Source organism: Syngnathus typhle, linkage group LG3, assembly GCF_033458585.1.
Source record: "Syngnathus typhle isolate RoL2023-S1 ecotype Sweden linkage group LG3, RoL_Styp_1.0, whole genome shotgun sequence".
Taxonomy (NCBI): Eukaryota; Metazoa; Chordata; class Actinopteri; order Syngnathiformes; family Syngnathidae; genus Syngnathus; species Syngnathus typhle.
Window position 1 is genome coordinate 3490885 of NC_083740.1, and position 27907 is coordinate 3518791.

Sequence of the window (27907 nt, forward strand, 5' to 3'; positions counted from 1 at the left end):
AACATGAGAGATCAGTAATTGATTTATTTTAAACGTAAAGACACCAGTTGTTTAGTAATACCTGAAATAAATAATTGCCTCAATAATTACAGCTCTGTCCTACATTTCAAAATATTGATTAAAGGGTAAAAGCTAATTAGAATGAGCTGTACTTCATAAATATAAAAGTAAAATTATCACAAATTAAATTTGGTTGGAAAAAAGTTGTGTGACGATGGTTTTTATTCTCACCATGAAATTGATTTTAATTTTAGCACAAGGTGAGACTGGCCCTAAGGTTGCTTCAGCGGACACTTGCTGCCAACATTGTTTTGCTCTTCTTCATTGCTGCTTTTCTTCTACGTAAAATGGCCAAGCTGTAGTCGGTGCCTACATGAGGAGCCTTCAAAGAACCCAGCTTGCGAAAGATCCTCGTAGTCGCAGCCTACGAATTTGGACACAGCTTTTGAGACAGACAAAGCCACAGGAGGGAAAAAATCACACACTTTCATTCTATTTCCAGAGCGTTTTTTTAGATTTCAAATTCTAGTACAACTTTCTGGAGAAGGGCAACGCAGACCAAGCACATTTGTGAGTACAACACTGTCATAAGAATAATACAAAATGTTTTGTGGCCGACATAGGATGAATATGATCAAGTTGCATTTTCACTTTTTTTGTTCCCATTTATAGCACTTGCTAATGTCCTAAAACTAGCAGTCTTAAAAGATGTCATATTTGGATAAGGGTATAAATCACGTACGCACTCAGAATATACGTAGCTTGACTTGTGTGACTTGTGTTATTTAGTTAAGCTGCAAGTTAAATATTTCTTCCTTAAGAATTAAAACCATCATGTTAATGTTATTGAGGATGTTTTCCTTTTTACAATCTAACAAGCTGGTAGCAAACTCAAGGCCCGGGGGTCAGGTCCGGCCCGCCACTTGATTTTCATGGAGCCGATTGGTTCAAATTGGCAACAGAGAAACCATATAAAATAAAAAACATTTGGAAAAAATAACATTTTGCCTCGTATAACCTTTCAACACTTACACGTATATGTTTAAAAAGATTTTTAGGGCAAGTGACGCCATTTTAGTCAGTTATTTTGACGCGTCGAGTTGGGGAAGTAAAAGTCCATTAGTGGACACCAAGTGGCCGCCTCCTAGGATAAAAAAAAAAGAAGGCATTTTGGTGCTTGATCCATAGTCCACAAAAGCAATATTAATCAGAAAACTGTGTTAGAACATACAATGATCAATTTTGACTTGACTTAAATAATATACGTTTTACAGGATTTCTCTATTCTGTGGATTTTCTACAACGTGGCTCACAGCAAAACACAAGCTCGGCACCCCTGCTTTACAGTCGAAAGCGACTCCTCTAGAAACCACACCTCTATCTAGGTGTGCTCTCTAGAAATAAATCCTCTTCACATTTGACCGTTGGACTACACACACCGATCCGGGACTTATCGTCCAATATGTCTTCGTCTCCCACGCTGAAGCAGGAGTCCTCCTCCGCCTGCAGCAGCTGGTGCTTCCGCTTATGGAGCCTGAGGCTCTGCGAACGGCTGAAGCCCCGACCGCACACGTCGCAGTTGTACGGCCTCTCGCCCGTGTGGAGCCTCAAGTGATTCTTGAGGCTGGAGGAGCGCGTGAACGTCTTGTCGCACTCGGGGCAGTTCAGCTTGTCCCCGAAATGGGTTTTCTCGTGTTCCCGCAAGCGCCCCGACTGGTTGAAGCTGCGCTCGCACATGGAGCAGTGGTAGGGTTTCTCGCCCGTGTGCGTAAGCCGGTGTCGGTTCATGGCGCCCGAGTGGGCGAAGCACTTGCCGCACTCGGGGCAGGCAAAGGGTTTCTCTCCTGTGTGGACTTTCTGGTGGCCTTTGAGCTGACCCTTCTGGGTGAACTGCTTTCCGCACAGGGCGCACTGGTAAGGTTTCTCGCCCGAGTGGATGCGCATGTGGATTTGCAGCGCCGACATCTTGTGGCAGTCTCTGCCGCATAAGCCGCAGCAGTACGAGCTTGTGATCTTGTTGTTCTTAGGCTGGTCCTTCACCTGGGAGGTCGGCGAGACGATTCCGCCTGATGCATCCTCACCGTCCTTTGGAGGTGCTGCGGGAAAAAAAAACAAGCAAGGGACACTTAGGCGTACTATGCCACTGCGCTTTCATATTAGCGGGTTTCATAGATGAGACAATTAATTGACAACGATACACAACAAAATTGACTTGACTCTCGTTTTCAAAAGGCGGCTATTATTCAGAACCCGACAGAATCGTTGAAGAAAGGCACCTACTGTTGATAACATCATCGTCGTCTTCTATTTCCTCCTTCAGGGAAGGTACATTTCTATTTCTGTCCACGGCAGGACATTCTGTAGCCAGCGCTTCATCTAGTCAACAGAGGGAAAACAAACAAAACTGGGCAGGTTAGTAGAAATCATCCACATATTATCTGGAAAAGTAACGTGTCATGTTAAAGTACCGCACAAGGGTTCCTCCTCTTCCTCCTCTTTCACGACTACGCTCATGTGCGGGCTGGAAACGTCCTTCGCCTCCGCCTCATCCGAGTTATTTTCAACCTCGGCCGCTTGGTCACAGTTGACCTCCTCTGAGGAGGAGGAGGAAGAGGAGGACGACGAGGAGAAGGTGGCGGAGGCCTGAATGCTTGGTGCAGTTTGAATGACAGACACCTAAAAAAAAAAAAGTTAGTCACTGATAATAATCAACTGACTGAACTTCAACTGCTCACCTCAGTGCTGACGTTGTCGACCTCCAGGTCTCGCTCAGATGACTCTCCCGCTGCGGTTTCAACCTCAGATGCTCCATATTTAATCTGCGCGCAAGACTTCCTGTGGTTCCTTAGGGTCCCGGCCAACGAGAAGTGTCTCCCGCAGTCGCCGCACATGTACGGCTTCTCCCCCGTATGTATCCGAGTGTGCCTCCTGAGCTCGCCGGGCGCCACGAACGACTTGTCGCACTGCGTGCAGCTGTACGGCTTTTCCCCCCTGTGCGTGCGCATGTGCGTAGTCAGCGTCCACTGTTGCGCAAAAGTCTTGCCGCAGTCCAAGCAGTGGTAGGGCGTGATTCCGGTGTGGAGCCGCTCGTGGCGCACCAGCGTACCCGACAGAGCAAACCTCTTATCGCAGAAGGAGCACTGATAGGGCCGCTCGCCCGTGTGAGTCCTCTGGTGATCCCGCAGCTCGGCGGCGGAGTTGCAGCTCTTGTCGCAATCCGAGCACGGGAACTTCTTTCTGGTGAAGCCGGCGACCACCTCGGAGTGCATGGCGTCCAGGTGCGTTTTGAGGTGCCAGTGGCGAGAGAAGCTCTTCAAGCAGATGGAGCAGTGGTACGGTCTCTCGCCCGTGTGCGTCCTCCGGTGGAGTCGCAGCTCACCCTGGCTGGCAAAGCGTTTCTCGCAGAAAGTGCACGGAAAGGGCTTTTCTCCCGTGTGGACCCGCTCGTGGATCATAAGCAGACCTTTCTCGGGGAATCTCTTGTCGCACATGGAGCACGGGAAAGGCCTCTCTCCCGAGTGCGTACGAAGGTGGCGCTGGAGTTTGGAGGCGTAAGGGAAGTCTTTGCCGCATACGGAGCAGGTGTGGAACGAGGCCGGCTTTTCATTCTCGCTCTGATGGAACGCCGTGGAGGGGGGTTCTGTGGCTCCGCTGCCCGGGCTGCCACTCTCTCCTGGGTGGAAAAAAAACACTTGTAACTGTGAAAAACACACGACAGTTAACGACAGTGCCCTGACTTACAAGTTTTTCATGTTTCGCTTTGTACTGCATGCCAAATTTTGAGTTAAGTCATACGTGAGTTTCAGATACAAGCAAAGTGGGGGGAAAAATGAATTACTTATCAAACTTGAATCATAGGTCAATACGAAAGCGATCCAACTCACGGAGATCAGACAAATCCACTTCTTCACCGTCAGAGTTGATCAGGCAACCGATATCTTGCTGCTGCTGCTGTTGTTCCTCTTCGGTCATTGTGCTCACGGACCGTCCAAAGCAATCAGGACTCTCCGAGCCCATCTACGTCTATGACAGATCCAGTGTTCAACAGTTGATTTATTTATGCTAATTCTGATCCAATAAAATTTTAAAATGACATTTGATTAGCCTTTCGGAAATGGATGGATGGGATATTTAACTTGTGTGTAATGTTTAAAATTCTGATATGCATGTTTACATAAGTGTGCACTGACTAACACTGATTTACAAACAATACTTGTGATAAAGTCTAATGGCTTTGGTTTAAATTTGGGGACGGGAGCAAAATGTTTTTCGGTTACATTTTTGCACAAAAAGCGACAAAACATACATCTTGGCAGGCCCATTCTCGACCACTGCCTCCTTGCTGGAAGTCATCCATTGTGAAGCTCAAGGACACCTCAAAAGGGAGGATGCTTTGTTCGAAAGGGAGTGTGAATCTAGCCGGGACGTCAAACAAAACGACAATCTAGCTTTAAGTGATAGAATTAACACGACAAACGAGTAAATACGAGGTAGCGTGTAATTATTTAACGTTCCGTTCAACCCAAATGGATGCTTTTCCTGTGCCACTACACTGAGTAACCAAGCTAGCTTAGCAGCATTAGCCCACTGGGACTGTTTATTTCGCCAGCACTCGTCTTGATAATATTTCTGTATTTAATCACAAACAATTGTCATTAACACACACTCACTCAATTAAACGCATATCAAATGCCACTTTAATCGTTGTTGGTCACTACTGGGTCTCAGGGTTCGCTCGGTAAATTAGCAATTAGTGTTACGATTCGCCATAAAGACGACAACAAGTCCCCCTCGATTAGGACATCGAGCGGAGATCAAGAATATTTTTTTTTAAGTTTGTCTCGCCTGTCTAACAAAGACATGGACACCAACCTGAGCGTAAATGTCTTCCCCCGGGGTAAAAAAAAAAAGTAGTCCTCCACAAAAAGGTTTCATTGAATATGCCACACAATTCTTCTACTTTTAACCCACATCTTCTCCATTCCAAGTATTAAAATAACTACCAATTGGGTATTTCTACTAATGGCATTGCTCAATCTAATAAAAATTGGTGTTGAGATCTTTTCCGCTTACTTAGCCCGAGAAATAGCACCGCGGGAACTTCCGGTTTATATTTTTTCCCATTACACAATAAAAGCCAAACTAAGTTAAGATTCTTGTTGATTAAATGCTGTACGGTCGAGTTAATTAACACGACTGTATAAATGTGTCAGGGAAAAAAACCGATTTATTTAACGTAGGCGAGCGGAGTTTACAAGCAAAACCGAAACTTCCGGTTTGAAATCACAATAAAAGTTAACTTTTGTTGGTTTCAAATGACATCTGCTAGCCAGAAGCTCATCTGTCGTGCTTTGAACGGGTTAGATTTGCGGCCATCGTGCAAGGAACAAACCTCGTCTATCCCCTAAATCTGTTCAATCTGGGTAGTTTGGGACCCTAATTATATCAATTCAGATCATTAATAGTCAATATGTAAACGTGGACACGTTGAAAATCCCATTCCCCTACATTGCGATGATAATTTATATTCCATTATTAAATATAACAAAACAATAATTTGCCTTATCCCGTCTGTGTACAGTGGTCTTCCAAAAATATAAAAAATATAATCAAAACTTCTGTGGCAATTGAATTAGATCCCAAAAAGTGCACACGTTTAATCCTTACATTTATTCTGTTCACATCTGTACATGAATGCATCGTCATAGCAGAAAAACAAAACCTTGAGACCCGACTGTGGCACAGCTTTCACAACACATTCAGCCATAAATGTAGATTTAATCAGCTAGCCTCTGATCCATCACCAATATTGTTATTATTCGCATATATCCATCTCTCAAATATATATTTGGATCTTTTTGGGAAGGGCATAAAAATACAGGTGGGCTCTTTATTGGGGGACTTCTCCTGTGGAAATTGGGAGTTTAGAGGGAAGGGAAAGAGCAAAGATGGCTTCTAACAGCTTAAAGAACGGCTTGCAAAAATGCTTCTCAATGGTCATAAACCTACAAGCGTCTTCTAACATGGATACACTGGGAGATTCATTCAAGTGGAAAAAGTAGGCAAACAACGACATCAGAAGAAAGCATGAAAGAACGCTACCAAGGCACAGAGAGATGCAGAGTAAATAAATAATTGACACCGGGTTGAAGGTGGGGCAGAGGCAGTTTTACTAACCGACAGCAGAGGGCGCTCTAGCAGCTCAAACACCCCGATGTCTATCAAGAACTATGCTGGATGTACTTTCTCAAGTTTTGAAATGTACGATTATCTTTTCAAAACATTTTACACCTTGTGCTTGTATGCGTTGTTGCATAATATTTCCATTTCGAGCAAACACACCACCAAAACAACCAGCAAGATTAAAAAGGGAAGTGAATGTATGTTTATTTGGGTTTTGCAGAGGTGGGAGTAAGTCATACATGTCTCAAGTCTGATCTTACTGAGCAAAGGCAAAGTCTTTTTTGTTGTTGTTTTTATCTGATAAATTTTATATACCGTAAGAGTCAAGTTCATTAATATCAAGTCAACATCAAGTCAAGTGAGTCCAAGTCCTCCACCTCTGGTGTTTTGGTACCCGCCCTAGGATTCCTGAACACCCATAGTTGCGATCACCGGCGTAAAAAGAGTGTGAATTATCGGGGGGGGGGGGAAGGACATTTTGTTATAGGGTGACACGCGCTCAGAACTGGACGACGACAACAGCAACAACGACATCAACGGAGAAACACATGATACACACACGCATACACGAGTTGGGAGCTTCAGTGGACCGCCCTCCTTCATCCACGCATAAGAGAAGCAGGACAACTGCATTCTCTGCAGAAAAGTACACACACGGCCTATTTTGCATGTTTTTTTTTTTTTAACCCTCAACTGTCTGCTTCCTGTCTGTCTTCCTTTCCCCTTCGAGTCAGTCCATGTGCTTTTATTTTCTTCTTGTTTGAAGAGATGAGATCGATTGTGCTTCTCAGTCAGCTCGGAGCATCATAGGCCATGTACTGTGAGGTGTGTGTGCGTGTGTGTGTGTGTGAGCTCGGTGGGCATCATCACCCATCAAGTGAAGAACACCTTCTTGGATCCACGGGTGCAACACACTCTTTTGCAGCCTCCGCAGCGGTTTCTCGACGCTACCCGGCGAAGGACGGACAGGAGGACTCGAAACCCGGGAGCTCAGTCGAGCATGGCGTCCAGTTGGTCGGCCAAGTCGTCAAACATGCTGCCGATGTCATCCAATATGGACACGGTTGTCTTTTTGCTGGAAAGTGGAGAAGGCAGAGTGGAGACAATTTGTGCTTGAGTCCGTGATGTTGTTTTTCAATAAACTGCAAAGTTCTGCAGCCTCAATGGCCGCTGATCAAGTTGAAAGGCCAGAGGCGCTAATTAAAGCTGTGCTCATTTCAGAACACTTGTAACATTATGCCCTACTTGTTCAATTCATCCAATAATTAAATAGTTTTTCATGATGCCCCCCCCCCCCCAAGATGAAGCCTGGCGACTTACTCATTTTGTGCATCGTCTTCTTGTATTTTGTGCTCGGCAGCCTGTAAAGCTGCCGCTAAAGACGCGCTGGTCTCCTCCAAACCATGTTGCGCCCCCTTCTCTTCCTCATTTTCCTCTTTGTGCTTCGTCTGCTCCCTCTCCTTCCTTCTCTCCTCCTCCTCCTGCACTCCCACCAAGTCGATGGAGAGTCCAGCGATGGAGGAGCGTGGCGGTTTGACGGGGTGAGGAGACGGCGTGGAGGGACTCTGGGCGGGCGAGGGAGACGTAAGGGGGAGCCCTGGTGACAGGGACGGGGCGGAGGGGGTGTCGGGAGCGGGAATGGGGGAGGTTTTGGGAGTCGGCGAGGGGGTGGCGGCCGCGGGGCTGGTGGCTGCGGGGCTCACGGCGGTGGAGGCTACGCCAGGTTTTCCTGGTTTGGGTGCTGTTGGAGGGCCGCGAGGTTTGGGTGACACAGGAGGGGGAACACGCTTTGTTTCTGCCGTAAAAAAATAAGAAATACAAAGATCGTAAATAATTAGCACTATATATCAAAATGTTCACATTGATGTCTCACCAGGACTGTTTGTCGTGTCAGCGCTATCAGGACCGGGTATAGGGACCCGTCGGGTCGGGGTTGGAGGGTCAGCTTGCGTCTTTCTCAGCGTCACTGAGGAAGGTTTGGGCGAGACCGGTGGCTTTAAGGACTTCCTGGCTTCCATCCACTCACAGCTCTTCTCCGTCCCGTCTGATGCTTCCGACACGGGCCTCCGCCTCAGAACCACGCCACCGTTCTGCTGCTGGCAGCCGTCGCTGGGACTTTTAGAAGAATCGGATTGATTATTGCTTATTTGGCCTTCTGATTGCTCAGCCACGCGATGCCTCCTGCGTATTGTGTCGGAGCCGGTTGTCATGGTGACGACGGTGGGAGACACGGGCGCTACGGGGTCCGTCGGAGAAGGGCGAGGTCTCCTCCGAAGTGTCGCCGAGCCGTCTGAGATTTCGGCGGTGGAGGAGATGATAGTTGAGCGGGGCCGCGGTTCTGGACGTTGCTGAGCCGGTAGCGGAGGGGCCTCCTCGTTGCCTTCTGGTCCACTGATGGTCCTGCGTCGATTCAGGACGTCATCATCTTCTGATCCAAGGCCGCCTGAGCCGGTCTGGCGACGGAGTGTCGGGGGGCTCACCTGTAAAGTACACTCCCGTTAAGATGAATGTGCGCGCACACACACACACACACTTATATTTATGTATGTAACTCTACAGGGTGGGGGAACAATACACGCGTGTACTTTTTGTTTTTGAGGAATTTTTGTGAGTTTTGGTGAACTTATTTTGACATGGGTGGAGGCAAACGGAGTACGTGACTTGGCCGCCTCTTGATCCACCTACCCAACCTTACGGTGGTGAACGGAAGCAAACTAGTGCTTGGTGGAAACGCGGTGAAACACGAGACAAAGACACACAAAACACCTGCAGGTAGTTGGGGCTGCTTCCCAGATTCCTCGGCAGGGTTTTGGCTCCGCTCACAATGGACGTCTCGAGCATGGCGGCGAGGCTGCGCACGCTTCCAGAAGCCCCCTCTGACCTCTCCAGGCCCGCCGACTCCTGAGCTCTTAAAGCCGAGCCCAGGCTGCCGCAGTCGCTGGCTCGCCTCTCTCTAAAAGTTGGCAGGCCGAGGAGCCCCTCCCCCGGTCCTTCTCCCTCCCCGTCAGGCCCGGTGATGGAAGAGCAGGAGCGCTTGGGCGGCGTCGGCGGCCGACCTTTCCGGCGAGGGCGGAGTGTGACCGACGACTGGCTGCGGTTAACGGTGACGTCGTTGGCGACCGCGGGGCTGCGGGCGGAACTGCTGCGGCACACGGTGGCGTAGCGCGAGTCTGTTTCGGGGCCAATCAGACTGTGAGTTCTCCGTCGCTCCTCCTCCTCGCTGGGTAGCCGGAGCGTCGGCACAGGCGAATCCGCCGCCGTCGCCTGCCGGGTGGAAGGTCGCGGGCGAGCCCTCGGAGAGGCCTGCTGGTTTTGAGCGTGCGTGGGGGTTTGTGGCGGAGTTTGCGTGGGGGAATTTTGAGAGACACTCGGGCGTGGTTTCGCTAACGGGCTAGAACCACCCTCCCGCTGTTTCCTCGCCTCTGTCCGGGGCTCCGAGACGCTGCCGCCGCCTGGGCTGGATGGAGGTGTGGACGGACTCTGTCGGGCCTCTGGACTGATGTTTCCTCTCTGTAAGTCCTTCAGTCTCTTCACTCCTAACATCAGCTTCTTCTGGTGGCCTGAGTGAAGAGCAGCGGAAGTATGTCAAGAAAACATTTTCCAATATCCCAAACGACTCAGTGGCACCTCACCAAGTTTGGAAATACCGATCTCCTGAAGATCCTCCAAGCTGATGTCGGAGATGAAGTCGATGTTTTCATAACCGTTCTGCACCAGGACCTGGTAGTACTGACTGAGACTCAAGTGAGAAAGGAAATCCGCCAAATTGGCCTACAAACAAGCACACACACAGTGAGACGCAAAAAGCTCATTTGTGTCAATCCTCTTTTGAATGTGGAGCGGCCAAAACTATAAAAACAATTTGCGCAGTACACGTGAGAACCTTACGGGCTTGTGGTCCGGCAGCCAATCCGAGGGCAACTTGCTGATCTCCGACATTAACTTCTTCCGATGTCCTGGCTTCATCACCCCGATGGCCGTCATGTCCTTTGACGCAAACAAAAAGGTCAGAAATTTGCATCGGTTGCGCAATATTATGTCTTGATAATGGCTAGTGAGTGTCCCCTGCCCTTGAGGGGTTTACATCATACCGCCGCGTCAGCTTTAATGACGGGTGGAGCCTTCACAAACAAATGGGGCGGTACAAAAGGGGGGGGGGGGTCTTGACCTTACCTCAGGGGTCATGCGGCTAACGGTGTCTAGATCATATCCCGCCGTGAGGAAGTGGGTGGTGTAGAACTGCAGCTGAAACTCACCCAGCCATGCCACCACTGCCTGCTTCTAGAACACAAAACACTGCTGCGTGAACCTAGCGCAGAGACACAACTCACTACTAGCACAGAAACTCATCATTTGGGCCAGATATGTTTAGCGGAACAAAAAAAAAAAGGTTCTGCATATCTAGATTGCCGTTATTGCTTTTTGTAAGTAGGGTGAACGGACCCTTTAAATAGCTTTTTGGCACACACGTTGAATGATGTCCGCGGTCGTGTCCGAGATAATTCCCTCATTTAGGGCTCCCTGCTCGATTCGGGATGTAATGGGTGAGCTGGCTCAGCGAAGTGAAAAAAAAAATACTTTTCATTTTCCCCACCAACAAGGCACTTGAAGGCATTGCCTCGCTCAATGATGTGCCGAGATCACGGCAACAAATCACACTCGGCCCGTTTTGATTGAGGAGTTGATTAAGTCCAACACGGTCGACTTCCTCCGTAGCTAAAAGACTTCTCTCTAATTATTTTTGAATTTAAGATTTAATCCATCATGTGGAGAGCAGAACCAGAAAACAGGCCCAAAACTCACTTTCCCATCGTCTTCCTCGGTCTTGCGCTCGAATGGCCGCTGCTCGTGAACATTGGAAGTTGAAGAACCTTTTTCGGGAGAGAAAAATAATATGAATGTCAAAGCAGACGTTTGGATCACTGGATGATTAGAACAGACAGGTGGCCTTTGGAGAGATCAAATGATGACAAACCCGATCCACATCACATTGTGATGTTCTATTTCGGAACGTGTTTTATTTGTGACAAATGTCCTGACTCTTCTGAATGGTTGTGTCGAATCACATCAGAATCCACCATTTGTCAGAACTGACTTTGAAGAACAAAAAAGTCGTGCTGTATTTTCGCAATATTTCAGCTCTTACTCGCTGATTGCTCGATGGACTGCGACTGCTCCAAGAGATGCTCCTTGGCTTTTACCGACTGGGACAGGACGGTGGCCAGGAGCTAAAAAAAACACACAAAAACTTTTGCTCCATATAAACACATATACGCAAAGCCACTCGAAAGAAGTGCACCGAAAATCGGTAAAAGGTGCGACCGAGCCCGGTGAGTGACGTGGGTGTCAGTGAATGGGAGTGTCGAGTTGGCTAGCTGTTAAGTGGCTAACTGCTTAGCTAATCTGTGTGTTGAGTGTGGCACAGATAGATAATAAAGACATCTTGTACCTTGACCCCCTCAGCTTGCGCATGCAGGCCCGGAGCGTTAAGGCCATGCGTGTTGACCCCCGGCGTCGGTGCCGGATGAGGGCTGGGTGCGGGCGTGGTCAAGACGTGCGTGTTCCCCGAGCCCTGCAGGCTGCTGGACGACCTGGCGCTTCCGAGGCTGCCCACGCTGCCGCTGCGTTCGCCCCCTAGAGGTCGGAGGTGGCAAAAAGCAGCGTCATTTGTAAGGTCAAAAAATCAAGCACACACACATGCTGATGTTTACCTGCCAGCGGTTTGCGCAGCACCCAGATGTCCTCACTCGTGCTGCTCTGCTGGCCCAAAGTAGGAGAACCCTGAGGACTCAGCTCCGTGGTCCGTGAACCTGCCACGCACGCAAAAGGACAAACACTTATGACCAAACACATTTCCGCGAACTTTTGTTTTTTTTCCTACGATACACAAGCAAGAACAAGCATGTGTACCCGTTGGAATGGCATTTCTGATTAAATAAAAAGTGATCTATATGCATTGGAAATATTGACATTGTGGGGGGATTTCATTTTATTTACAAATGTACAACTATTGCTACGGCAACTAAAAATTCTTTGGATTCTATGCAGCCACGGGGGAGGATTTCAAAATCGGAACTCTCCGATAACTAATATTGTATTTTCCCCTCTCTGCCCGTTCAAAAAACTGACCTGAATATCAAATGTCTCTTATTGCCCAAGAATAAATCTTAAAAGGTTACTATGAAGTGTTCTACTGTATGTACCTGTCTGACTTTGCTGCTCCTGAGAAGTGGAGAGAGGAGTAGACAGAGGAGGAGGCGGAGGAGGAGGAGTGGAGAGAGAAGGCGGAGAGATGGGAAGAGGCACGTACCCGAACGAGGAGAAGCGAGGGAGGGATTGCCCGGTGGGGTGAGGGGTAGGAGGGGAGGGCAGGTGCAAAGGGAGGACCTTGGAGGGGGGGTACGAATGTCCGTTGAGCGAGCCAACGGGACAGGGGTTGGGCCTGCGCAGCAGCAGCGTGTGGCACTGCTGGGAGGGGGACAGGCCTGGGCTCGGGCCAGGAGGAGGATGATGAGGAGGAAGACGGACAAGAAATGCAAAAACAAAAACAACAACACAACACGACAACTCATCAGCCCACTTAAAAAAAATAAAATAAGAAAGTAAGAATCATCAGAAGAGAATGTATGAGAAAAAAAACACGTACTCGCGTCACCGCAGCAAGAGGAAAAGCATCTATCTCTAAATGAGGGTCACTTCCTGTATGTGAGGTTTCCAATTAAATTTTTGTTTTTTTTGTCAATCATTATCAATAGTCCAGCAATGTGAAAAATAATCTTGCCGTTGCACTTTTGTAACATTCCTTGGGAATTACGATGTCCTAGCTGTCCTAGCCACAACAATGTATATATTTACAGTGGACTTTTTTTTTTTTTTAATAATATAAACGGGAGTGTACACTTATAGAGATAGATGCTTTCTTTTTTGTGACGTATGAACAAGCAGCACAAGCATGCACAACAGTAGCCTTCATCACTAAGCATCCTTCTTCATATGAGCACACGGGTCACATGATCACAAGACCAAGAATAGACTTTTCGTTTGACATGCGATGAAGCCGCGGGGAGCAATTGTGTCAGTAAATCTTGGCCCACAAACCCACTGGAACCTTCACAAACTGACTTGATTTGCAAACACCAACATTATCTGCCGACGTCAACCATTGACAAGCTACTCGACGTTTTGCTTTATCTTGCAAAAAAAAAAAAAAAAGCCATAGCGTAAAGTCATGACGGCAGCAAACTTAACGTTTGTTGGCGACCCCTGTTGAACTTTACGGTAAAACTAAACAGAACACAACAAATAGCTTAAAGCTAACGGGCTAACAAAACTAGCATATTTGAACTTTGTGATTCAGGCCACTGTCGAATTTTCAAGTTCATAGACTGTATCGTACATCTGGACAGTGTGACTACATCAGATCTGAGCTTAGATGTAGGAGTATTACCATCACCAGTCAAAAAGTTGAAGTGAGAGCTTTGGACACCAATTTTGGTCACTGGCGGAGCTCGGATTTTTTTTTCCTTGGGGGCTCCGCCAGTGTTATCGTTAACACAATGTCCAGTGGCGATTTACAATCTATGGTTACAGTCATTGGGTAGGATGGAATAATAGGAGAAATATAAATGGAAAGGAAAAAGGATGGGTTGAAGTGATGTTTTGGGTGGGAAAAGCTATGAGTCACATGTTAAAATGGAGCTTGTAAGCTGTCTAACTAATGATTAGCTAGAGCTACATAAAAAGGCCGCTGAGCACGCACGCACACACACACACACACACACACACACACACACCACGGCTGTGGTGCGGGTGTTCACCTGCCCTCTTGATGACTTCCACCATGTTGGACGGGAAGTAGCCCACGCGGTCATTTCCTGTGCGGTTATCGTGAATGCACCCTTTCCACCGGCCGTCCGAGTGCTGCTCCAAAACCTGCCGACGCAAACAAAGTCACACTCGGAGCGAAAATGGATCAATTAGCTGATGATTTGACACGTGATGATTTGACACACGTATAGTGCGGTTCATTTTTTGTACCGTAATAATGTCTCCCGATTTGATGTTGAGGCTGGTGAGGTCGTAGTTGTTGCAGTAGTCCTTCAGCGCTCGCACCTGCATGGCAGCAGACGCATCTACAAAGCACAAGCCGAGCAGAGAAGTGCTGAGGTGAACGGCAACGGAGAATTGCATTATCATATCATTTTCATTTTGTCCAAAACAACAAAATATGAAAAAGGACTTGGTGCATCCTCACTGTGTAATTCCCAACCACACTAACGTAGCAAATGGTGAACTTTTACTTCCAGTCATTTGTGTTGAATTTGCACTCACCTCTGAGGAGTTGCTTGATCTCACGGCTGGCCTGAGTGGTGGTGAACTGGTTCACAATGTCCAGTGCGGTTTGACTCAGAGTGTTCCTCACTCCGGCACTGATCCCGCTCTGAGTGAATAAACAACAGGAATGCACGATTATATTTTCGGTGCAATTTCTAATCAACCTGAGAACAAATAAAAAATAAAAAAAACTCAAGTCCTGCTACTCTATTTATTTTACAACGCTAAGAATTATATTCTTTCTTTCAGTCTTTCCGCTCGCTTGCCTGCATCTTTCTCCTTCGATTATGGAATGTTCTTCCAGTCTCACATTTACTCAATGAGTCAGTGCGGCCTCGCATCATCCAAGAAGACTGACAAAAAAAAAAAAGCCCCGCGATGACATTTTGCGGCTAAAATTTCACCATCTCTCAAGCATGACTGACTTGTGTGCTACTCAGACCGTTTTGCACGGAGACAGACAGAAGTGGCAAAAAAATAAAGAAAGCAGAAGAAATCTAAAGGTGCACCAACCGATACAATATAATGACAATAACAAATAAAAAGAACGACAAACATTTTCAGCATATAACCCCTATAATATTATTAAATAAGTAGTACAGGTGAAGCAATTCCTTTCGACAGACTTACTTCCAGCAGGAGGCGCACTACCTCTGTCTTCCCACAGAGGGCAGCCTGATGCAGAGCTGTACCAGACTCGGACTGTCTGTTGATATCAATGCCGGCCTGAATCAGCAACCTGCAACGTGGATTGGAATCGAGCAGTATCACATTGAATTGTCTTTTTACAGACTAAAAGTGTTTGATATCATGAGTGACATTTTCAGACCGTATTACGTCCATGTGTCCGTTCTTGGCGGCGAGATGAAGAGGCGACACCCCGTTAGGGTCGGAGGGTTTGGGCTCCAGCATGGCGGCGCACATGTTGCTGCTGAGCAGGAGCTGAACCACCTAACAAAAATATACCATATTAAATTAAAAACGTGAATGAAATCACGCTTCAGTTCACAATTGTTTCCGAATAGGCTTCAAAGTGCACAAAAGAGTAATCAGGGATGAGGCACGCAATTAAATCGGGATTGTCGTTTTGAACTGAATGTCTTCTAATGCTGCATGGGAGCGGTTTTACGCTGCTACGGAGACAAATTTAATGAAAAAAAAAACAAGTTATGATTTTTGTTTGGACCAGATCAAAAGGTTGACAGAAAACGATAGGGACCTACTAAAAATGTTTATTTATGTCAGCGGTGCCTAGGCCTTCCAGTGGGGATTTACCCAACTTAATCCATCTCTTAATACCAATCCCAGCGAAAAACAAAACATCATACTCCCCATAGATGCTGATTATTAAATGTAATAATGTGTCCAGATCGCTAGACATGTTTTGCTCGTTGGACTTGCTTGTAACTCTGCTCCGACGAACCAAAAAAATTGAAATCAAATTGGTCCCTTTACTAATATGGTTTGTATTATGTCATGTAGGACTTCTGATTCTGAAAGTCTTGGGTAGATCTTCCCGTGTCAGAGTAACCAGTAAATTTGTAGATTTTTAAAAAAATAATTGTTGAATATTTGTTGTTGCTAACTTTGTGTAATGACACCATCTAGTGGCTATAAAAAAAATTACACCTCATGACGTTATGAAAAGCAGACATATATTCCAACAAAAATTCCACATCCTCTCACAGGAACCGTCGTTAAAACATTAGATGGCTACAACCTGCAAACGACATGCCCTCATGTCCTCCGAATAAGTGGCGCTAACAGCTTGTGGCTAATCCTAGTGGGCTAATGTGGCTAACTGACGCGCTAGCTTTATTTTCGTTTTTTCGAGAAGAACATCAATGAGGTATATAAGCAGAGAAGGCCTTGCTGACCCTGAGCGCTCACCGGCAATTTCCTCTTGGCATATTTTTATTTTGCTTTCATACTCACTGCGACACGTCCAAATTCACAGGCTAGGTCCAGCGGCGTTTTTCCCGCGGTGTCCGAGATACACGTGTTGGACTGGTGTTGCAGCAACATCTCCGACTGCAAAAACACAAAACGGTGCTTGTAAATGTCACGCTTCATCGCTAAAAAAAATAAATAAAAATAACACGCACGATACAGAAAAGCACAAGTGTTACCCCATCATAGTGTCCGTGCTGAGCAGACAGGTGGAGAGGGATCTGTCCTTCGTCCGACTGTCCGTTGACGGACGAGCCCGCCTTCAGCAGCATTTTCAGTGGTTCAGTCTTGCCTTGCCAGGCGGCGTAATGCAGAGGACGCATCCCTACACAAACACAGGTGACACCCTTAAGCAAATACATGTCGAGAATATGAAGTCACGGAATTTTTTATTCCCAAGGTAATGCAAGTCGGCCACCAAATCATATTATTTATTTAATAACCGCTGTTTATTGTGACTGTGGCTCTTTTGCTTTTTTTTTTGCATATATCTGACCTTTCATACCTCTGCACTGTAATTCTACAGTCATAGGAAAAAGCATTGCAATGAAAAGGCAACTTCCTTGGCGGAGGTAATAAAGATTCTCAGTCGGTAATTTATTGCGGTGTTTGCTGTGAGGCGCATCAGATGATGCCTCCCTCGGGAATTGCCGTCAAATTACTTGTTCCACACTCCGTGACCCCGTTATTACAGCGCAGGAGTGTGAATGCTTCCGGGACCTCCAAGACAAACTGCTTCCAAGCAGGGAGGCCTGCAGAAGAGCTTGTGAATGAAAAAACATTTTTTTGAACCAATTTGGCTTATTTTAGAGTGCACCCTTTAACACTTAGGAAAACATAGCTGTTAGTGTTGCTGCTGGTATATTTAGAAAAATCTTCACCCCCCCCCCCTGGAAGGATGTTGGCCCAGCTGATTGGCCACCTTCCAGGTGGCCTTTTTTTCTTCCGAGGCAGGAATCAACAGGGTTGGTTGGTTATCTTGGCATCTTAAGCGGCATTTTATCTGCTGGCTGTCTTAACACGGAGAAGGCTAAACGCTTTCCACTGAAGGTGAGGTCCCATTCACTTTCTGTTTATGAAACATATAAATGGTATAGTGGAAGTCAACTGTGTAGACCCCCACAACAGTTGCCATTTTTCGTAACCTTTTGATTCTTTGTAGAATTAAAAAATGCTTTGGACCAATAACAAACATGTTACCAGGCCCCTTACAGTTCCTGAGCCAGACTTTGGACCACTGGAATAGGGTCTATAAATCTAGAAATACAAAAAGAATGTACACAAAGCCTCCTATATCACTTCAGGAATGCAATGAAGAAGTAATTGATGGCTTCCTCGCAACATCCTCTGTGGTGAGCTACTCCAGGAGGTACAGCACAATGGAGGGGGGTGGGAGTGGGGGCGAGGGGTCTGCGTCCATTTAGAGACGCACCGTGTATGATGGCAGACTTGGGAAAAGGCAGTCCTCCATCCTGGGGGATTTATGTCTCCCATCTGCCCTGAGACTTCTGTCTTCTCATGTTCTGCCAGACTGCGATGGATGAAGATATTAGAGGAGGATGGCAGTGGGGGGTTTGGGGGGGGGGGGGGGGGGGGGCTTGAGATGAAAGAAAAAAAAAAGAAAATCTGGGCTGTTCTCCTTCCTCTTGGCTTCTCGCTCTCACTTCTGCTCTCTTGTTTGCTGTGCACACAAATCTGTCGTTTTGTACAAATATTATTTCGGGCCTCAGAAAGTTCAGCGTTTTATTACGTAACAGGGCCTTGTTTTTCCTCTGTATTTATTGTCACATCTGCTTTTCACAAACAGCATCTACAATAGCCGGGGCACCTTTGGGGGAGCAGCAATAAAAACGTTTTAGATCTGGTGAAAGAATATTTCTATTGTTTTTATTGTGTTATTGTGTATCTGTGGTTGTCAGTTTTTATTCTTGTTTTTTTTTCCCCGGGGTTGAAGTAAGTCCTCCTTGGCAGTAGTTGGCGCTATGCTACAACAGTTTGATGCCTCAGCGAAACATCATCAGCTCCAGAAAGGAACGTTTTTTTCCCACCATTGGCACGTTGATGTATTTGTTTGACACAATGACATGCAATATGCAAATGTCTTTTTTCTTCTTCTTACCTTTATTGTCTTTAATGTCCACGGCTGCCTGAGCCTCCAGCAGCAGAGAGATCATCTCCTTATTGCCACTCAGAGCAGCATGATGCAGAGGCGACAACCTTCACACATACACAGACGATGTGAAAATGTTACACCTTAATACACACGCGTGTGTAAGATCATAACTTCAAGCCGGGTTAATCTTCGGCTGCAGAACAGCTCCACCCCTCGGCTCAGTGAAAGAGCGATGTCGCTGGGTGGGGGGTGCAAATGACCTACTTCCATTAATAAGCAATTGCTCTGCCCTAGAGCCTGGCATACACTCGTGTGTGTGTGTGTGAGTGTGTGTGAGTGTCTAATGGATCCCCCGTGAATATAAAAGCCGGGCCCTGGAGCTGAATCGACCAATCATCAGTCATTAAACATGCAGTGGGGACCGATGATGCGATTCCAATCAGCGTGTTAAAAAATCCCAAACCAAATGGAACACAATGACAAACCAAGCAAACGCGCACATAAAGATCATCCAATCACAAAGTCTAAAAATAGCCTGAACTCAAGAGTTGTGGATTGTAGGGAACACTGACACACTATTTCAAAAAATGTCTACTCATGTAGCTACAGAGGAGGGAAGTATATATAATTTACTCTGTAACATGTATGGAACTTTCTAGATGAATTGCAGAGGCCGAAGTCGTCTAAATACCTTTGATTTTATCCTGAGTATTTTTTCTTAAGAAAAAAAATGATTGTATAGACATATTCAACCTCACTTTCAGTTGACTGGGAGTGACAAAATGGCCGCCATTTGAGAAACTCAGGTCAATTTTACTGCTTAATTCTTATTCCGCAAACACAATATAATCAGAACACCGTGTTTGAACTAGTAAGAGCAACTAGGACATATTATTGTAAGGAAAAAAATATTGTATAGACATATTGTACCTCACTTTTAGGTGACAGGAAGTGGCAAAATGGCCGCCGTTTGAGAAATTCTGGTCAAATTTACTGCTTAACTCTTATTCCGCAAACACAATATAATCAGAACACCGTGTTTGAACTATTAAGGGCACCTAGGACATATTATTGTCAAGAAAATATCTCACTTGCCCTTTAAGCATTCATTGACAATTTCAGGCCTGGTCTTCTGTCAAAACTTTCACATTAGCGATCATCACAATAGTATTGGGGGAAGCATTATGTGAATGAAGAAGCTGTTTCTCCTTACCCATCTGCATCCTGAATGTTGACGTTCACCCTCTTGGCTGCTCCGAGGAGCTCTGAAAAGCAAGGAGAATTGTTATAGAAATAGTCTACATTTCAATATATGAAAATACATTAGGGATTCATGTATTCTCGGCTTTACATATTCATTTATTCCCTGCAGGTTTCCGGAACGCTGCAGAATTTTTATGCCCTTTGAGGGCCGCAAAACATAACAGGGGTTCTTCCGGAAAGGGGTGAGCTCAGAGCAACTGAGCGATTGAATGGAAGCAGAAAGTCACAGTGAGGTTGTGAAGGAGCCTGCGGGGTCACTGCAGCTTGTGAATGACAACTAGTTGCTGTCAAGACCCTAAAGGCCAAAAATTCAAGTGTGAGGGAAAAATCTTAAAGCAGCTATTTTGTCCTTGCCAGCAGGCTGTAAGAAGTCAAGAAGTGCAAATGAGATTTTTTTTTTTTAATATTATAGTTCATTTTTGTTTTGACTTTTTAGTTAAATTTTGAGAAGGGTAAGTGCCGATACCAGGTGTTGGTACCGTGCTGAAACTCGGCATTATTTCAAGGTATCGGTACTCATGACAATGTTCGATACGAGTATCTGCTGCCCTCTTGTGGACATACAATAGAAAATTAATTTTAAGCAATTTTAAGTAAAATGATAGAAATGGAATTAAAATGATCTGTAATTGTTTTTTACTGGGTGCGGAGGGGATTATATATCAAGAGTACAGTGGTATCGGTACTTGGTATCGGTATCACTGACTACTCAAATGTTCAGCACTCCTACTGGTATTGGTCTAAAAAAGGGTTGTAGAAAATCCCAAATTCATTTCAATTAGTTTTGTTGGTTAGTTGTTGTTTTTTTCTGAAATAATAGTTTAGTATTATTATTATTATTATTTGTAATATTGAGCAAAAATTATTATTATTTGTCATATTAAGCAAAAATAAATCACATATTGTTATGATTACTATTATTCGAATTTGTCTCAACGTATCCTAAAGTTAAGGATGGAAAAACAAAAGTGTTTTCCAATTTGCTGCTGGCAGATGTGGGTTTATCTTTGCAAAGAAAAAAAAAAGCGCAGCGTGACTGCGTGAGGTATTTAGTATTTGATTTTTTTTTTCCCCGCATATATATTCCTGATGTTTGGGTGAGTGTGCATGGAAGTGATGTAAGTGTGCATGTGGCGATAACCTTGATCTTTGAAAGCACATAAGAAGGATGAAGACACCAAACTGCAGCAAGGAATGCTCACACACACACATACGCTGGTTTGGTTCTCTGCGTCTACTTTTTTTTTTTTGGTCAAACCCTCATAATCCATGCACCAGGCCGTAATCTGTAGCTGTTCTGTAATCTGGGCAAAAGCTTTTCCCCTTCTCTCCACATCCCTATGTGCACTTCATCCCTTCATCCTGCTCTCACACTCTAATTTCCCCTGTAATTTGCTAAAGAGTGGCATCTGATTGGTGGTTGTGCAGTTCTGTTTACACTCTGCAGCTGACAAGCGTGCGTGCGTGTGCGTGTTTGTTTTCGCCCTCTCTACTGCCATCACTCTTGGATTAACTGTATAAAAAAAAAAAAAAAAGGCGCCATCCCTTCCCCCCAGTTGGACTAGCAGCGGAATCAATGAGTACAGATATCTGTGTCAACGTCAGACTGTCAGTTAGTCACAGAAGCAAAGCAGCCTGCATCAAAAATAACTAGTAAATAGAATTTTTACAAATGTATATATTTATTTGTATTAAGTGATTGCTTGAGGGATTGGGAATAGTAACATAGACAAATAGTATAAATAAAATAATTTATGCGTAAATTTTAAATCTAGAAATATATTTAAATATTTTAAAATATATGAATTAGATTTTTGGAGTTTAAAAATACTTCATTAATTTAGTACTTATCCAGTTTTCATTTATTATCTCATTTAAAAAAATGGCGTGGTTATTTATTGTAATGAAAAGTAAAAATAAATATTAAGAAAATAAACCATTTTGCATGCACTTTCAATTTTTTCCTGGCTACTGAGTGATACATTATTGAGCATTTTATGCAATTAATTTCCTCATAATCAGTGTTGTGCGGAGTTCAAAATTCCTATATGTTAATTTTAGCCATGACGCTGCAACTGAGACTCTGTTACCGTGGCAACCACTCGACGATTGCATATGCAACTCGCATACCGTCGACCGCTTGGCTATGATCTGATATTCCTGCAACAAACTGATCTCGCGCGACAATCCGCTAGAAATTGCCCCGACTTAATTCGCATTCAAGGCCAATAAGCTTGCTGGCGGGCAACTTTTAGGAAGAGACTCTCAGTCTCAAGACCACCTTCTTGAGATAGGAAGTGCTGGGGAGTGAGCTTCTCCTGGGTCTTCATTACGAGGATTTCTCAAGTTCTGTTTCACCTCTGTCTGCACATTTGCACACACGTGTGAGCTGAGACTCACACAATGTGTCAACGTTATTTACGGCAGACCTAAAGGAAAAGTCTAGCCCAAAAATGCTAGTCTAAACATGATATTGATTAATATTGTGTTTGTGGAATGTGAATTAAGCAGCAAATTGCACCTGCTCCTATCCATCTCAGGGGGCGGCCATTTTGCCACTTCCGTTCGATTGAAAATGACACCACGGTCGCTCAGGGCTCAGCTTGCAAATGTAACATGATTTTGGCTTCTCACAATCATGAAAACATTTTAAGCAAAGTTCCACTTAAGTTCCTGGTAGTAAAATGACCCTGAAACCCCCTTTGACGGATATAGTAACATTCAAAGTTACACTCGGGTTGTCATTTCAATTACCGTATTTTCCGGCCTATAAGGCGCACCGGACTATAAGGCGCACCTTCAATGAATGGCCCATTTTAAAACTTTATCCTTATATAAGGCGCACCGGACTATAAGGCGCACCATTAATGCATCATGTCAGATTTTTAATCCAAATCAAATCATTCTCCATTTTATCTTTTTTATTTCAACTTCAGACGGAACAAATTACTTTATAATAAATAATACAATATAATATAATATAATAATAATACTTTAAATAATGATCCATAGTCTTTTTGAGTCATGATTCATAGTCTTCAGCGGGCCACTTATGATTGATTTCATGACACAATACTTCGGGCCAGTTTGAATTTAGTCCATATATAAGGCGCACCGGACTATAAGGCGCACTGTTGGTTTTTGAGAAAATTTTAGGTTTTTAGGTGCGCCTTATAGGGCGGAAAATACGGTAAATTCAATTCAAAATGGCAGGGTTGAATATTTTGTGGATATTTACTTACTGAATCAATCGGAGCATTGAAATGAACTCAATATTGAATCAAATGAAAACGCAACCCGAAGAATCAAAATCAAACTGTAAGGAATAAAAACCGAATCAAAGACTCAAAATCGAATCAAATCGTGAGGTTCGTAACTCATTCGCTCCCAAAGCCAGATTTGTTTTCACACGACATTAAATCGACGGTAAAGGGTCTGGCGCTGAATTCAACCCGATTAATCGGAACGCATGTCAGCCGGGCCCTAGTAACGACTCTCTAGCCAATATTAATATTCCTGACTGCACAACCTCTCCAATGAAGGCAGAGAGTTGCAGTGATCCTCCAGCAGTGAGGCCTGATTAATTATTCAGACGTAAATCGGCTCTCCTGTCGCGTCGCACACCTTCCATCACTCACCCTTTAACCTCTCATCGTGACTTCCTTTTTATACCTTTCCTCCATGCAGCCTCCCAGCTTACTCGCCCTTCCTTTCCTCTCTCTCTCTCTCTCTCTGTCAGCACACACAGTGGACTGAACACTCCGAGCTGATTTGCTCTGGCATTTGAGGAGAAGCATTTTTCTTCACCGTGGCACTGCTGGCTGAGACGAGTGCAGAGAAGAAAGGGGACTGTGGGGCCCAGCCCAAAGGAGGCGAAATATAACAGAAAGGAGATACGATTAAAAGGCCAGGCAAGGAGAGGGAAGCGAGTTAAGGAGGAGGTGGAACAGGCGAGGCGGCGTAAGGCTGCGTTGGCAAGACTGTAATTGAAATCTAATTATCACCTCCGGCCCTCAGATGACACCCCGTCAACAACTCTCGGGCACGTGAGCGCCGGCGTCGTCACGTGCGCTCTCGTCATCATCACACTATTACCATTAACATCTGGCGTCTTTACACACCAATAATCCCCCTGTCCCGAGAGCAGTGGGAGGACCTTGATGCACTTGCATCTCACGCACGCACACATGCACACACACAACCTGTGTATATATGCAGTTTGTCCAGAAATCCCAGAAATATCTTTGCGCGCGTGCAACGTCATCACTATGATGCTGACGTCACAACATACATACAGGCATCCTCCCATCCCCTCGTTCCTCTCAAACAAAACGCACACACATCCTCTGTACTTATGCGTAAATGCAAAAAATAAATCATTCAAGTGCAGTTTATGTCCATTTCCATCATCTCAGGTGCAACGTCACACACAAATCACAAACATTTATACTTGGCGCGCGCGTGTGTGTGTGTACGTGTGCCAAAGAGGTTGTCGGGCATCTACTCACTGGCTTTCCCGGGCCGAGGTCTCTGCAGGAGGCGCTGAACTGTCAGCAAGTCCTCGGTCTTGACGGCCTGGAGAAGCTCCTGGTCCTTCCCCATGTCCTTCACTCCACGTCCCGCCGCTCTCCTCCGCCGTTAATCCGTGCTACATCCCGTCGCCGCTCGGGGCCTCCCTCTGGAGCAGAGGCGCGCGAGGGAACCAGGTGCAGCCCGGGGGACAGAGATGCTCCAATTCGGGGCCCAAGCGGTCCGCCACCGATTCCGTCCCTTTCAGCGTTTCGGCAATTCGACCCGCGTGTGTGTGAGTGCTTGCGTGGATTTCACCGGCTGTACGCGGCGGTGGAGCTCTCGAGCGCCCTCCTCCCAGCTCACGTGTCACGCACGCGCAGGGGGCGCGCGCTCCCTCCTGGCGCCAAAATGATGGACAGGCACGCGCACGACAGGAACACGCGCCACGCCAGTTGCTGTCATCACCTGACCTGCGAAATAAATACAGCGGGTGGTTCTGAGTTCTAGTCTTTCCGTCAACACGTTCGTAACTCAAAACACTCGTATTGACATGAATAAAGGCCTTCCCTGAAACGTTTTTCAAATATGTTGAATTGTGAGCGCGGGGATGATTTTTAAAGACCCAGTTTGGTTTCGACGCTATTATTTTGGGGGAACAAGGGAAATACTGTACACGTAATTACTAGTCTGTGACATCATTATCTCAAGAAATAAAAATGACACAGTACATACAGAGGAAAAGATTCCTGTTACACAAATTAACATTAGGATTGGGTTCGGGTAACCTTATTGTTACCCCCCAACCATTTCTATCCACAGCACATTGACAATATATGATGTTTTTCTGCCCTCTAGTGGACAAAACGGCTGCAATAGAGCAGAGGTTTTAATTGCGTGTATACAAATGAGTTGGGTCTCTGGAGTGCCTTCCCACCCATCGTGTGTGAAATTCAACAGACAAATAAAAGTTTGATCTGCCTTTTTCTAAAAATGTGTAAATGAGCCAGCCGTTCTGCACTAATTTGCATAAAAATTGCCCCCACGCAAAATGAGGTGAATACTTATGCATGGTGATGTGTCGATGTCCCACATACTTTGTAATCTGCAGTTTTTCCATCCTTGGGGTATTTGGACAAAAGCATGTCACAACACATTATTGAGTCACCGGGAAACTGTAATAAATGATTAAAAAGTATTTTAGACAATCTTTTACTCCTTGAATTGGTTGTAAATCAAATGAATGGAAGTCTTCATAAACTCCAAAAGTCCACATAATGTATTAGTACAGAGAACATTTCTGTTAAAACAAAATACTAATATACACATGACCTGAGTTGATCGGGAAGCAAACTATTTTTGACCAGCTTTCTTTGTATTTGGGCATTTTTCGCTGTTGATTTGGTTCATGTCAGGAATGAAATGCTTGTACCGTATTGGCCCGAATATAAGATGAGTTTTTTTACAGTGAAATAAAACTGAAAAAGGGCGGGGGGGTCGTCTTACATTGGGGGTCTAGACAAAGTCTTTTTTCAAACTTGAGTCTTGAAAAAGAGGGGGTCGTCTTACAATCGGGGTCGTCTTATATTCGGGCCAATAAGGTAAATTATTATTTCAATCAAAAGACTTTTTTTTTTTTGGCAGACAAGTCCCTGCAATATACATTCATGTATACAATATAATGTTGTATTCCCACTATATCGAGTAAGGATACTCATGAACATAGTCTTTCACCTCACAGCTGAGTCCTGCTAAGTTTCTTATGTTCTCTGCCCCGTACGTCTGAACCAGAGCCCTCCTGCAGATCTGCTTGAGGCACTCAGGCCGCTGCCGGCGATACGGTGTGGTCAGTTTGCGTGACGGGCCGCTGTAGTAAGCCAGCAGATCAAAAAGGGAGGCGAAAGTCTTTTGGCTCCCGCAGAGTCCGAAGAGCAGCTTTCTGAGCACCACACGGACGCTGGTTGGCCCGTCGTCGCTGTGGTAGCTCAAGGTGAAGAAGACGTCCGACTGCCCGCTGTCTCTGGAAAGACAACATTCCGTCATTTGTATGTTGTTGTTGTGGCTTGTCCTGTCAGGCATGAACTGGCAATTTTTACACCGCCTGCCTTTTCTTTGCAATGTTTATTAGTTTTTATATATATTTATTAAATATAGTAATGGAGTATTTGTCATATGCAAGATTTAAAAAAAAAAAAAAAAACTTCCTCAGCAGGGGCGGCGCTAGATCTATGGATAAAGGGCTTAGCCCCCAGGGGCTCCAAGGGAGGTAAGCAAGTACAGAGTCTAATAACACAACTCACTGCTCTGAAATACTTTTGAAGTCACTGAAATGACATTTTGGAACATTTGAAGAATAACATGACTCAATGATGTTGAAATCAATCCTATTCAGCATCTCTTTAACTAACTTCCAGCCTTGAGTTACCTGATGAGGAAGGTGCCGGGTGAGGTCAGCCAGAGGATTTTGTGTGCCTCCTCCATGTTCATCGATCCCCAGTAGTAGGAACTGTGCTGGAGCTGCCGGTAAGTGCGCTTCACCAGTTTGTACTCTTTCCAGCTGTTGAATGGACGCTGGTGAGTGGGCAAGATGGCGGCGGCCGCTCCACTCTGCAGAGTACATATTTTGTGTCTGGTTAAAATTTTCACACATACAGGGCAGACTTTTTTGGGGGAGTAGAGGATAAAGAATATATGCCTGCGTATCTATCACTGCAGAAAGTACGGCGGTCGGTGATTTCATCTCACAGCAATGTTTAAAAACCGAAACTTCCTACGAGGCTCAAAATAGTATCCGGCGTCGTCTTTGCGGGTGATATTTAAAAGCGAAACTATCATATTTTCAGGTCACAGCCCTGCTCTTGTTTGAGTTTAGCAAGGCGAGCCAAGTATGTACCTGACACCAGGTTTCAAGTTGATCGTCTGAGAGGTGGAGATTATCCAAGTGGCTCCATTCCAACGTCTCCAGCGGCCTCTCGGCAACATCCTGCTTCTCGTGTTCCGTATTCGGGACTTGTTGAGATGTCGCAGGCTCGTCTGGAGCTTGATTCTGTTTCTTTTGTTTTGAATTCTTTTTCTTTCTTACTGTTCTCTTAAGCTTATCTTTAACCATCCTATAGCATCGGGAAACCTCCACTGGATGACTGCCGGGTTCACCATTTTCTCCGCTGTTGGGTGCCAGCAAAACCTGGGTTCTGGGCGCCATTAATTGCTCGGTCCATTTTGTGGCACCATGGTTCTTCTATTCCACGTATAAAGAGGAGCACTGGCAGCGTCCTGATGTCATCCCTTGGTTGACTAGAGTTGATAAAGCAATGAAATGCAGATGAGACAGATCATTAATACACGTGGGAATATCTTTAACAGTCCAAACAAAAACAGAACACGGACGCAGAGGAGGACTTATTTCTGATAAAGTCTTTTTCGATTTAAAATTCTAAATAGCTGAGTATATTTTTGTGTTAAATCCCAATAAAGAAAATTATTTTTACTCTGGAAAACAATGAGCAATGTTTTTGCCTATTCTGTGTCCTCTATTGGGACACACCGGTAAACAAA

At 45.3% G+C, this 27907-nt stretch overlaps 2 protein-coding genes and 1 pseudogene across 5 annotated transcripts; all 3 read right to left on the bottom strand.

Moving 5' to 3' along the window:
• Positions 1-470: 470 nt before the first annotated feature.
• Positions 471-5136, bottom strand: LOC133151770 (zinc finger protein 250-like). Of its 2 annotated transcripts, XM_061275059.1 has the most exons (7): positions 4873-5136; positions 4307-4415; positions 3885-4023; positions 2736-3673; positions 2469-2676; positions 2281-2376; positions 471-2096 (listed from the first exon to the last, which is right to left on the bottom strand). In XM_061275059.1, exons 3-7 carry the CDS (start codon positions 4015-4017, stop codon positions 1378-1380), a joined length of 2094 nt encoding a protein of 697 aa, XP_061131043.1. In that variant the 5' UTR covers positions 4018-4023; positions 4307-4415; positions 4873-5136; the 3' UTR covers positions 471-1377. The 2 variants fall into 2 exon arrangements, with proteins under 2 accessions (XP_061131043.1, XP_061131042.1); XM_061275058.1 differs by lacking the exon at positions 4307-4415 and having other exon boundaries at positions 4873-5132.
• A 515-nt stretch (positions 5137-5651) lies between these two features.
• On the bottom strand, positions 5652-25585 carry LOC133151372 (caskin-1-like). 3 transcript variants are annotated; one of them, XM_061274340.1, is made up of 22 exons: positions 25450-25585; positions 24352-24825; positions 19794-19845; positions 18587-18684; positions 16647-16792; positions 16453-16548; positions 15347-15468; positions 15148-15256; positions 14515-14623; positions 14221-14315; positions 14001-14115; positions 11895-11993; positions 11633-11817; positions 11330-11411; positions 10987-11054; positions 10357-10464; positions 10072-10170; positions 9816-9954; positions 8950-9743; positions 8057-8663; positions 7504-7978; positions 5652-7258 (listed from the first exon to the last, which is right to left on the bottom strand). In XM_061274340.1, exons 2-22 carry the CDS (start codon positions 24443-24445, stop codon positions 7174-7176), a joined length of 3777 nt encoding a protein of 1258 aa, XP_061130324.1. In that variant the 5' UTR covers positions 24446-24825; positions 25450-25585; the 3' UTR covers positions 5652-7173. The 3 variants fall into 3 exon arrangements, with proteins under 3 accessions (XP_061130324.1, XP_061130325.1, XP_061130326.1); XM_061274341.1 differs by lacking the exon at positions 25450-25585 and adding an exon at positions 25141-25395; XM_061274342.1 differs by lacking the exon at positions 25450-25585 and having other exon boundaries at positions 9604-9743; positions 24352-25395.
• On the bottom strand, positions 25549-27646 carry LOC133151373 (suppressor of cytokine signaling 1-like; annotated as a pseudogene).
• Positions 27647-27907: the final 261 nt, after the last annotated feature.

Coding starts and splice junctions, on each gene's coding strand:
- LOC133151372 (XM_061274340.1), bottom strand. CDS start 24,445: ATGGGGAAGGACCAGGAGCTTCTCCAGGCCGTCAAGACCGAGGACTTG. Junction 18,685..19,793: donor AACATTCAGGATGCAGATGG/GTAAGGAGAAAC, acceptor GTATGTGTGAAG/GTTGTCGCCTCTGCATCATG. Junction 14,116..14,220: donor AATCGGGAGACATTATTACG/GTACAAAAAATG, acceptor TTGCGTCGGCAG/GTTTTGGAGCAGCACTCGGA.
- LOC133151770 (XM_061275059.1), bottom strand. CDS start 4,017: ATGGGCTCGGAGAGTCCTGATTGCTTTGGACGGTCCGTGAGCACAATG. Junction 2,677..2,735: donor TCGACAACGTCAGCACTGAG/GTGAGCAGTTGA, acceptor TTTTTTTTTTAG/GTGTCTGTCATTCAAACTGC. Junction 2,377..2,468: donor AGAGGAGGAACCCTTGTGCG/GTACTTTAACAT, acceptor TCTGTTGACTAG/ATGAAGCGCTGGCTACAGAA.